Below are 12,562 nucleotides of genomic sequence, written 5' to 3'. Positions count from 1 at the left end.
GATCGGTCATACGAGCTCTGAGCTCTATTCCAGGAGTGAAATAGCTATCGATCACGGGTCCAACACGTGATCCAAAGACCAAGGTGAACACACACACACACACACACACACACACACACACACACACACACACACACACACACACACACACACACACACACACACACACACACACACACACACACACACACACACACACACGACTCGGTGGCGCGGTTGGTAGAGCGCTGGACAGCCAGCATGGTGATGCCCGCAGTACCTGGTTCGAATCCTGCCCAGGGCCGAAATTATTTCGGTATCGCTGCGCTTCGGGTCGTTACTCTGACTCTCGTGGGCGAGGAGTTGGGTGTGTGTGTGTGTGTAAGGTCGTAGCATTACCCATAGATCGGTCATACGAGCTCTGAGCTCTATTCCAGGAGTGAAATAGCTATCGATCACGGGTCCAACACGTGATCCAAAGACCAAGGTGAACACACACACACACACACACACACACACACACACACACACACACACACACACACACACACACACACACACACACACACACACACACACACACACACACACACACACACACACACACACACACACACACACACACACACACACACACACACACACACACACACACACACACACACACACACACACACACACACACACACACACACACACACACACACACACACACACACACACACACACACCACACACACACACCACACACACACACACACACACACACACACACACACACACACACACACACACACACACACACACACACACACACACTCATATATATATATATATTGTTACATCTGCGATGTATACTTGCCAAATATGTAATTGTTATAGTTTCGAGGAAATGTCATGTTACGTGTGTTCGTATTGTGCTGCTTTGGTTATGTCCAAATGTGTCACCGTAAGGTATTTTCTTTATGTATTGTATGTATTTATTAATGTAACTATGGTATTAGTTTATAATAATATTGATTGTTTTTTTTTTGTAAAATGTTGATTATTCAAGTGTCCATTGCGCATGCGCCTCTGCTACGTCACAGGCCGTGACGTAAACATATTTCGTTTGTATTTCCCGCTTAAACAATGTAGGCTCGTCAGGCTAGGTAAATCCCGCCCCCCCTTGTAGTATCCAATGAGCTACGAGCGTATTGCCTCGTCACGCACCTGTCAACGAGTCTATAAGATTGTCCAGACCCTGCTTAGACCTACTACTCGGGTTAGATTTAAAAATGCCAGCCTTGAGGTTAGTACCCTTTTCCCTTGATATAGCAGCAAGCCAGATTTACTAGGACTTAGCTTTGTAGAGCCCTATATAAGTGAAGCGCGGAGTGAGTAGCATTGGGCTTAGGATTAGCTTATATTTCATGACTGTTTGGTGATCTGTGACCCGGTCTTACGTCTGTTCAATCCCGTTAAAATCTTCGAACTTGATTCTTTTGTGTAATGTCAAATGTATGATCTGAGAATCAGACAAGAAACAATGGTCTCAAACTGTCCGGAAATAGATTCAATTTGGAAGTAGGTAGAAACAACTTTGCCAACCGTGTAGTTAATGAATGGAATAAACTTCCTGCACAGGTAGTGCAATGTAGTTCAGTTCGAAGCTTTAAGAATCATTTAGATAAATACCTAAGTAAGATGCTGTAATTATTATAATTTATGTTATATTATTTGTTTTTGTTTTGTTATAATTTGTCTGTCTGATTTTCATTTATTATTAGTTATATGTCAATTTATTATCATTTACTATTTACCTGTTTGTTTGTTATTCAACTATACCAATGCATTTATTTATGTATTTTAATTGTTATTTACATTGTTATAGTTTTAATTTTTTAATTTACTATTAATATGATTTTTTTTTTTTTTTTTTTTTTTTGCATCCGACCTAGATATGGATCAAAAGGTCTCCTGTCGGCATGCTTTGCCTTTGTAATCCTTTGTAAAGTCAGATGTCTTATGTAAAATCATGTTTGTTTAATTGTAATAGTGTCTTTGTTTTATTATTTTCGTGTCATTTTACTTGTATTAACTTTCATACTTATAATTTATTTAATTATATTTCTTTAAGTTAAGTTAGTTTGATTTTCTTTCCCCGGTGTCCGACCGGGTGGCGACCTTATTCAGTTCTTTTGACCGTTTGAACCCGTAATAGACATAGGGTCTAAAGGGTTCCCTTGATGTTACAAACTTCTGGCATTCACAAGGCCGGTGAACCTTTGGTACTTTAGAGAGGTTTGTAACATTAATTGGCGCCTCATTGCCAGGATTTAACGGTAAATTGGAAAGACGTTTGACGTGGATCAGTGATAATAGGTTTATTAAGGTAGGAAGATGCGGTTAACCAACGAAACCGAGATAGATGAATTTGTACAAGGAAAACCCACAGATAAGGAAATTCAAGGTCTCACCATACCGGAATTGAAGTTGATAGCGCATTATTTTGAAGCTAGTTCGACCCACGGGTTAAATAAAGGGGAGTTAGTTCACATGGTGGTGGCAATGTTGCATGATCGAGACGAAAGTGTGCCGGCGAGAGATGAAGAGAGAGCGACAGAACAAGCTTCTGCCGGCTCAGCGAATTTAGATGATCGGGAAGGTAGTGACGCTGATGGTGAATCCCGGCACACAGAATCTCGATTAAGCGAGTTGCAGTTAAAATTAGAAATAGCTAAATTAGAAGCCCAATCTAGAAAGGAAGAAACTGAGAGAGCTAAATTAGAAGCCCAATCTAGAAGGGAAGAAACTGAGAGGGCTAGATTAGAAATTGAGTGTCTTAAACTTAAATCTGAATTGCAAGAGAATGAAAAAGTGCTACCAATTCCTCAAACCGTGAATGGGAGACCAGAGTTTGATGTAGTGCAGAATGCGAGGTTGCTTCCTGAGTTCGATGAATCCAATGTGGACCAGTACTTTAGAATTTTTGAAAGGATGGCTAAAGATTATTCATGGCCAAAGAAGTTTTGGCCTGCGCTGTTGCGGACTAACTTAAGAGGGAAGCCCTTGAGAGTATATGGCGCCCTAGAGGACGCACAGGCGAAGGACTATGACATGGTCAAGACGGCCATCCTTAGGGCATGTGAACTCGTTCCCGAGTTGTATAGGATAAAGTTTAGGAACCTAAGGAAACAACCTAACATCTCGCACGTGGAGTTTAGTAGAGAAAAGCGTTTATTGTGGGACCAGTGGTTAAGATCTAACAAGATTAATAAAGATTTCGATAGACTGGCTGAACTGCTACTGGTAGAGGAGTATCTGAGATCCATCCCTAAAGCGGTATCATTGTATCTTCAGGAAAAAGAAGTCTCCAAATTGGAGGAGGCCGCAGTTTTAGCGGATAAGTATGAATTGATAAGACCTGCAGGGAAGTTCTCGGTTACTCACAAGGGAAAAGGAGACATGGCAATAAATAGGCAGAGAATCTCGCTCTCATCAGGTGGGTCACCTACCAAATCCATAGAAGTCAAGAAAGATGACTGTAGTAAGTCATCAATGATTAAGTCATGTTTCTATTGCGGAAGGGTAGGCCACCAAATGAGAGATTGTTGGAAGAGACGAAGAGAGATGGAAGGTGTCAAGCCCGTATCTTTAACAAATAAGGTTGAGAGCACCTCCACTAAGGGCAAGGCCCAGGGAGAGTGTGAAGCCAAAGCCGTGGCATTGATGAGTTATATAGGTAACAGCCCATCAGAGATGGATGGGGGTAAAGTAGATGAATTGGAGGGTAAACTTAAACCTCACTTAAAGGGATATCAGCCATTTTTATTCCAAGGCTGGATATCCATAGGAGGAGACCGGAAACGAGTCACCATCCTACGGGACTCGGGAGCCCTCCAGTCCCTAATACTGAGTAGTCTGGTGAAAAGTCCAGCGGTTGGAGGGAGTGTAACGGTAAGTTCCCTAGGGGGACTAGCCAAGGTACCTCTAGTATCCATAGACCTACAGTCGCCTCTCTACGAGGGACAGGCTATGGTAGGGATGGTAGATGAGTTACCAGTTGTAGGTGTGGATGTTATATTAGGAAATGATTTGGTTGGTGGGAAGATGTGTCCCACACCCATAGTTTCGGAGGTACCGGTTGTTTCGGAAGAGACCGAGCAACTAGAGAGACGGCACCCGGGGTTATTTCCGGTTTGCGCTGTTGCGAGGGCAATGGCAGCACAGAGGGAGTGGTCTAAGGACCAGGTGAGACCAGTAAGGGTCTCGAGTGGGGAAAACTGTGGAAAACCTGAATGTGAGGACAGTATGAACCCCGAGGAAGAACTCCCAAGTGAGGAAGCCCAGGTCGAAGCAGAGTTTGACCTGAAGCCTCTGTTCCAGGAGGAACAAGTAAGTGAAACCGATGTGTATGACTTGAGTCGCTTGTTTATGGAAAAGAAACAGGTGGACACAAGGTGTCTCAGTGACTTGCAGAGTGTCGATCCCGACTTACGGGAACTATATGAAAGGGTAGAGAGTGGTAGTGAACTATCAGAGGAGTATTACTTGGACAAGGGAGTACTATTCCGCCGATGGGTGGAAAGTACCTGCCCCACTGATGATGCAGTGTGGTCCGAGAGACGGCAAGTTATGTTGCCGAAGGTCTACCGGAAAGAAGTTCTGAGACTAGGGCATGATAGTCCCCTTTCTGGACATTTGGGTGTACGCAAAACTTTAGACCGTATCTGGCAACATTTCTATTGGCCAGGGATTAGAAGGGATGTGGCACAGCACTGTCGTACTTGCCACACTTGCCAGTTGGTAGGAAAACCAAACCAACCTGTACCTGTAGCCCCTTTGAAACCAATCCCTGTAGGAGAGGAACCCTTTGCTAAGGTTATCGTGGATATAGTGGGACCGTTGCCTAAGACTGCTAGGGGACATGAGTATATTCTCACTTTGATGGATACATTTTCTAGGTATCCCGAGGCGATACCACTACGTAAAGTGCGCGCCAAAGTGGTGTTGCACGAGCTGATTAGCTTCTTTACGAAGTGGGGACTACCTCGCGAGTTACAGACAGACCAAGGGTCTGTGTTTTTATCTAGAGAGGTTATGCAGAGTTTGGGAGCACTGGGGATAACGAAAGTGACGTCAAGTGCTTACCATCCTCAGAGTCAAGGTGCCCTTGAACGGTACCATCAAACGTTAAAAACAATGTTGAGGAAATGGTGCTTAGAAAATGATACGGGGTGGGACCAAGCCTTACCATACCTGTTGTTTGCAGTGCGTGAGGTACCCAACGAATCGTTGGGCCTCTCACCTTTTGCATTAGTTTTCGGGCACGAGGTTCGAGGACCTCTCAAAGTCCTGAAAGAATGTTTATTGAAAGAGCATAGTTCTGCCTCTAAGGACATGTCGAAGTCGGTGACGGACATGAAAGGTAAGTTGGCCGCGTGTTGGGAAATGGCCAAAGAAAATTTAATGAGTGCTCAGGAAAGAATGAAACGACATTATGACAGAAAGGCCAAAGTACGGGAATTTAATCCCGGTGATAGTGTGTTGGCCCTGCTGCCTTTTCAAGGTAACCCCTTAAGGGCAAAGTTCAGTGGACCCTATGAGGTAGTGAAACGAGTAGGGGAACTAAACTATATTGTTGCCACTCCAGATCGGAGACGGAGTCAACAATTGTGCCATATAAATATGTTAAAGTTGTATCGAGAAAGGGAGCAGAACCCGGTGGGTGAAACTGTCGCGAGTGTTTGTACGGTTTCTCTCGGGCATGATGTAGACGAGGACACTATTTCCCCCACCTTAGAGATGCCGTGGAAGGAGAATGCAGGAGGGTGGCCCCAGGTAGTGGATAAGCTGGACCACCTCACGACTACACAACGGGAGGACTTAACTGCCTTATTAAGTAAGTATCAGGAGGTCTTTCGAGATACTCCTGGAAAGACTGACCTAATTCTGCATGATGTTGATGTAGGAGACGCGAAGCCTATTAAGCAGGCACAGTATCGTGTCAACCCGCAACGAGCAGCCATAATCAGAAAGGAAATAGACTATATGCTGGCCCACGGTTTAATTACGCTAGCACAAAGTGAGTGGAGCTCGCCAGTGATCTTAGTTCCGAAAGCAGATGGTACTCAGCGGTTTTGTGTCGATTTCCGACGCGTGAATACAGTGACCAAAAGGGACTCGTACCCCTTACCTAGGTTAGAAGAGTGTATAGATAGAGTAGGAGGGGCACATTTCATAACTAAATTAGATCTGCTCCGTGGATATTGGCAAGTGCCCATGACAGCCCGTGCCCAGTCTATCTCCTGTTTCGCCGCATTGGGAAAGACTTACCAATGTAAGGTTATGCCCTTTGGTATGACCAACGCCCCTGCCACGTTCCAACGGTTAATGAATATAATTACCGAGGACATACCTGGTTGTGTAACCTACCTCGATGATGTCGTAGTGTATAGTGACACTTGGCAGGATCATTTGGATCGTCTAACCTTACTCTTTGACAAGTTAGTGTCTGCCAATCTGGTGCTCAATCTAACAAAGTGTGAATTTGTTCAGGCCAAGGTGCATTATCTTGGTTATGTGATCGGACAAGGAGAATTGGCTCCTCCCCAGGCCAAAGTGGAAGCCATTCTCAGAATTCCAGTACCTCAGACCAAGAAGGAGATTTGTAGTTTTGTAGGAACCATTGCCTTTTATAGAATGTTCATCTATAATTTTTCTTCCTTAATAGCTCCTTTAACCGACCTACTAAAGAAAGGAGCCAAGTTCCAGTGGACTGAGTCTTGCAACACCGCTTTTGTTCAAGCGAAGAGCCTTTTGTGTACAGCTCCAGTGTTGCAGGCCCCAGACTTTTCGAAACCATTTTCTCTGTATTGTGACGCCAGCAACATTGGTGTTGGTGCCGTACTATTACAAGCTAAAGACACTGTGGATCATCCTGTGAGTTACTTCAGCAGAAAACTGAATGTAGCTCAGAAAAAGTATTCCACAATTGAAAAGGAATTATTATCCATTATTTTGGCTTTGAAACATTTTGATGTATATATCCCTGCTGGCGCAAATGTAACTGTGTTCACTGACCACCATCCCTTAAAATATATTCAGAAGTTCAAGGAGAAGAACCTCCGCTTAACTAGGTGGAGTCTATTTTTACAAGAATATAATCTAGATGTAAAACATATTTCTGGGAGGAATAATGTGATAGCAGACTGTCTGTCTAGATCATAGCACATATCTGCCGAGATCATAGCACATATCTGCCGAAAGTAAAGAAAAAATTCTTTTCAAGAATTTTTTTTCTTTTGGTGGGGGAGGTGTTACATCTGCGATGTATACTTGCCAAATATGTAATTGTTATAGTTTCGAGGAAATGTCATGTTACGTGTGTTCGTATTGTGCTGCTTTAGTTATGTCCAAATGTGTCACCGTAAGGTATTTTCTTTATGTATTGTATGTATTTATTAATGTAACTATGGTATTAGTTTATAATAATATTGATTGTTTTTTTTTTTGTAAAATGTTGATTATTCAAGTGTCCATTGCGCATGCGCCTCTGCTACGTCACAGGCCGTGACGTAAACATATTTCGTTTGTATTTCCCGCTTAAACAATGTAGGCTCGTCAGGCTAGGTAAATCCCGCCCCCCCTTGTAGTATCCAATGAGCTACGAGCGTATTGCCTCGTCACGCACCTGTCAACGAGTCTATAAGATTGTCCAGACCCTGCTTAGACCTACTACTCGGGTTAGATTTAAAAATGCCAGCCTTGAGGTTAGTACCCTTTTCCCTTGATATAGCAGCAAGCCAGATTTACTAGGACTTAGCTTTGTAGAGCCCTATATAAGTGAAGCGCGGAGTGAGTAGCATTGGGCTTAGGATTAGCTTATATTTCATGACTGTTTGGTGATCTGTGACCCGGTCTTACGTCTGTTCAATCCCGTTAAAATCTTCGAACTTGATTCTTTTGTGTAATGTCAAATGTATGATCAGAAGTCAGATGTCTTATGTAAAATCATGTTTGTTTAATTGTAATAGTGTCTTTGTTTTATTATTTTCGTGTCATTTTACTTGTATTAACTTTCATACTTATAATTTATTTAATTATATTTCTTTAAGTTAAGTTAGTTTGATTTTCTTTCCCCGGTGTCCGACCGGGTGGCGACTTTATTCAGTTCTTTTGACCGTTTGAACCCGTAATAGACATAGGGTCTAAAGGGTTCCCTTGATGTTACAAACTTCTGGCATTCACAAGGCCGGTGAACCTTTGGTACTTTAGAGAGGTTTGTAACAATATATATATATATATACATATATATATATATATATATATACATATATATATATATATATTGTCACGGGCCACCCCTAACCTTAAAGCAATCGGTTAGTAAATAAAGGATCTAGGAGGACAACAACAGACCTTGCCTCGTCCCTTAAAAGGTGGGTGACAAATAACGGATATCAATTTCACCCCCCACTACTTAATTCCCTTTCTGTTCAAGTATATATCATCATTTCTACTGCATCTTATTATTTCCATCGGCTTGAAAGATACTTACTCACTCACTGATTCAGATCTGATTCCAAACTATCATTATAAATGAGGATAGGTAAAGATGATAGGTAATTATATCTATACCTATATTGAATAAACCTAGCAATACAGAACTAAATGTATGCATTTACCATTACATCTCAAACTCATGTATATTCTTGTACATAATAGTAATACATATGAGGTATGTGTTTCAGTATCTCTCTTCTCCACTCATTTAACATACCATTGATTAATTCACATTCCATATTTAGATTCTCAAACCTCACCTACATTACATAACCTTCATATAGCTTCTCAACCAGGCTCTGCTTCTACAAACACTGTGGATAATTGGATCCTTAATAATCACTTCAAGCTATATCCATCATTACAACTACAAACCTTCAATATCCATTACTACTCTTCCTCTGTGTGTTTTATCATTATATATCCCCGTATTTCTTCCATTTTATATTCTCCCAACCATTTTATCTCCAAAAGACTTGTACACCATTTCAAGCCACACACAGAAGAAGAGAAGAAACGAGGAAGAACGATCGTTCTTTTTTTCCCTTTTCGACGACAGTTCCAATAATTACTCCGATCCACCTCTATAAATTGTCAACACTGTAAAATACGATTCATTCACTGGTCATACGCCAAAAGGAACTACAATAACTACTTCTATGAGTTCTTACATCACTAGAGCACCATAATTTCACAAGTATAAACATGTCTTCAGACATATTAAATTTTTAAATACTTCGATTTCGGAATGTGGATCTACGTCCATGAAAACAAAACAGAAATGGCGACCAGTCTACAGAAATTAGAGAACGTAATAAACACCAGGGGTGACTATGGTAACAATATATATATATATATATATATATAAATATAAATATATATATATAAATATATATATATATATATATATATATATATATATATATATATATATATATATATGTGTGTGTGTGTGTGTGTGTGTGTGTGTGTGTGTGTGTGTGTGTGTGTGTGCGCGCGCGCGTGCGTTCGCGTCCATAGAAGAAACCATTCATTCCCCTTATCTGAGTCCTTTAAATTCACGGCCGATCTCAGACGACCTGGTTCGGGGCTGGCCTCGGTTCTGGGCTCGTGCCTGGGCTCACGCACGCTCCTGGGCCTGGGCTCGCGCCTGGGTTTGGGCCCGAGCCCAAGCCCGAGCCCAGGCCCGAGCCCAGGCCCGAGCCCGAGCCCAGGCCCGAGCCCAGGCCCGAGCCCGAGCCCAGGCCCAGGCCCAGGCCCGAGCCCGAGCCCAGGCCCGAGCTCAAGCCCAGGCCCGAGCCCAGGCCCGAGCCCGAGCCCAGGCCCGAACCCAGGCCAGAGCCCGAGCCCAGGCCCAAACCCAGGCCAAGCCCGAGCCCAGGCCCGAGCCCAGGCCCGAGCCCAGGCCCGAGCCCAGGCCCGAGCCCAGGCCCGAGCCCAGGCCCAAGCCCAGGCCCGAGCCCAGGCCCGAGCCCGAGCCCAGGCCCGAGCCCGAGCCCGAGCCCAGGCCCGAGCCCGAGCCCAGGCCCGAGCCCGAGCCCAGGCCCGAGCCCAGGCCCGAGCCCGAGCCCAGACCCGAGCCCAGGCCCGAGCCCTGGACCGAGCCCAGGCCCGAGCCCAGGCCCGAGCCCTGGACCGAGCCCAGGCCCGAGCCCAGGCCCGAGCCCAGGCCCGAGCCCAGGCCCGAGCCCAGGCCCGAGACCGAGCACAGGCCCGAGTCCGAGCCCGAGCCCAGGTCCGAGCCAAGGCCCGAGCCCAGGCCCGAGCCCAGGCCCGAGCCCAGGCCCGAGCCCAGGCCCAAGCCCAGGCCCCAGTCCAGGCCCGAGCCCGTCTCCGAGCCCACAAGTTGATCATAAATCTTTACTTTGGTGGCAGAGAGCCATTGTTTAAAGATTCTGAGTTCTTCAGAGGCAAACTCAACAAATGTCGAGTTACTTGATTTGGTCAAATTTCTGAACTTCTGACGGTAAGACTCAGGGGTAACTTGATAGGCATTGAGGATACTAGATTTGACTAAATCATAGGAAGAGTACTCTTCAAAGCTGTTGAAGACTTTGGCGGCTGTTCCTATCAATTTGCTTTGAATATATAATCCATACCCATCCTTCCACGGGCCAGTTTAAGTGCTCAGCTAGACGTTCAAATTGTCTAAAGAAATATTCTGGGTCTGACTCATTAGAATTAGGAATAGAGGCAACTTGGTTATTCAATAGGTGGCCAGATTTATTATTCCTTTTTATTTCAGCCAATGTTAACTTACGTTGGTATTCCAATTCGAGTTCCCTTTCTCTGTTCTCACGTTCTCTCTCTCTTCTCGTTCTTTGTCACGTTCTTTTAATCTTATCAATTCAAGCTCCCGATCTTTCTCTCGTTCCTCTCTTTCTTTCTCCCGTTCCTCTCTTTCTTCCACCCGTTCTTCTCTTTCTTTCTCCCTTTCTTCGCTTTCTTGTCTCATTCTCTCTCTCTCTAGTTTAATTTTCTCTAATTCTAAAGATACAACTGATCTATTTAAGGGAGAGTGGGGGGGAGCGCGCGCTTCAGGCTGAAAGGGGGGTCACTGTTGCCTACATTCGGGTCCCTTTCAGTTTCGTCACAAGCACTCTCCTGGTGAATTTATTTGAATGTGTCTGCATCCAGTACCAACAAATCAACGAGGTGTTCGATAACCGCTCTTTTAAATTTATCCTTTCGTAAATTAGAAGGGGCATTAATTTGCTAGGTTCGAGCCAACAGTCTCCAATCATCCTTCTTGGGATCACACTCTAACTGATCCACTGAAGGATTATCTACAAAAGTATCTATATTGAAAGCCATTGTGAGTATGTCTTTACTCGTAGAATCCCACTCCAGAGAATTAGTGTTAATCAAATCTTGGACTTCATATACAAAAATGGATTAATTCCCTGTTCGGGTGGAGTGAAATTTATGGTGGGTCTCTGTAAGAACCCGGTCTATGAACATTCATTCTATAGACGGTATGTATACTAAGGTATAAGAGCTCAGACTATACGCCCGAATCTTACGGATAGTCTTTAGAGGTTTTCCGACAGGAAGGAGGAGAGTTCACACATAGACTGTCGCTGAATCAGAATATGGCTAACTAATGGTCTGAATCTTAGAATACATGGCTTACTGTGCAGGTATAGTGAATTTTTGAAGCTGTGGGGGATAGTATGAATCTCCTAAGCACAGATACTTAGGAAAGGTCACTATAACGGGGTCGTAACAATGATTCGATGTGCAGGCTACAGCAAGTGGGTAGTTGGAAAGGACGCTAGTTAACTCTGGAGGGATTGGTGGTTGGATACTGGAAAATTATTTGGGCGAGTTACTGCGAACCTGATAAATAGAGGCTCTCCTTTGGAACCGATTGAAAATGTCGGACATATGAATGTCAGGGTCTCACACTCTTCGAATAATCGACACCTTAATGTTTTACATCCTATCATCTAACCTAACGCAATATTGGTATTTCAAACACAAATCGAATACGAATAAATTTACATCCTATCATCTAACCTAACGTAATATTGGAAATATAAATAAAACATAAATAGTACAGTGATAGTGAGTGTATAGGAGTAATGAGCAGAGTGACAATCGCACGTGTTACTGATAATTGACGTTAAGTGGTTAGCAGACCCCCAATTGTCATGGGGCTTGCTTGGTTCGGCCTGAGTTGATGGAAAGTATGGGACTAATTTCGAGTCTAGGGTTCCAGATCGGGAGCAAGCCCGTAACAATAAAGTGGGACGTATAGATGATATAGAAAAACTCTATATGAGACTGGATCTAAGCAAGATTATAAGGATGGATTCGGTAAGATAGTCTGCACGAAACTTAAGTAAACTATATTTACAATAAGAAAAAGATAAAGCTTTACTGTTCTACATTTACAAGCATACACTCAAAGTATACTGAGAAATAACATAAGACATACATAATACAAATACTATAAACAAAACAGTCCAAGTTAATGGTTTACACTAATACATAGTCGAGGGGGGCGTGGCTAATTGTTTCATGGTCAAGTTTC

The 12,562-nt window shown here is 43.6% G+C and overlaps 1 protein-coding gene across 1 annotated transcript; it reads left to right on the top strand.

Annotated features, from left to right (window-relative positions):
- Positions 1–2,361: 2,361 nt before the first annotated feature.
- Positions 2,362–8,810, top strand: LOC143023610 (uncharacterized). Its single transcript, XM_076182198.1, has 5 exons — positions 2,362–2,551; positions 2,828–3,270; positions 3,628–3,730; positions 3,815–6,903; positions 8,772–8,810. The coding sequence occupies exons 1-5, from the start codon at positions 2,362–2,364 to the stop codon at positions 8,808–8,810; spliced, it is 3,864 nt and encodes a 1,287-aa protein (XP_076038313.1).
- Positions 8,811–12,562: the final 3,752 nt, after the last annotated feature.

This window comes from Oratosquilla oratoria, unplaced genomic scaffold, assembly GCF_046742065.1.
Source record: "Oratosquilla oratoria isolate Oo_2021 unplaced genomic scaffold, ASM4674206v1 SCAFFOLD52, whole genome shotgun sequence".
In the NCBI taxonomy this organism is placed as follows: Eukaryota; Metazoa; Arthropoda; class Malacostraca; order Stomatopoda; family Squillidae; genus Oratosquilla; species Oratosquilla oratoria.
This window is presented reverse-complemented; position numbering and strand designations above follow the sequence as displayed.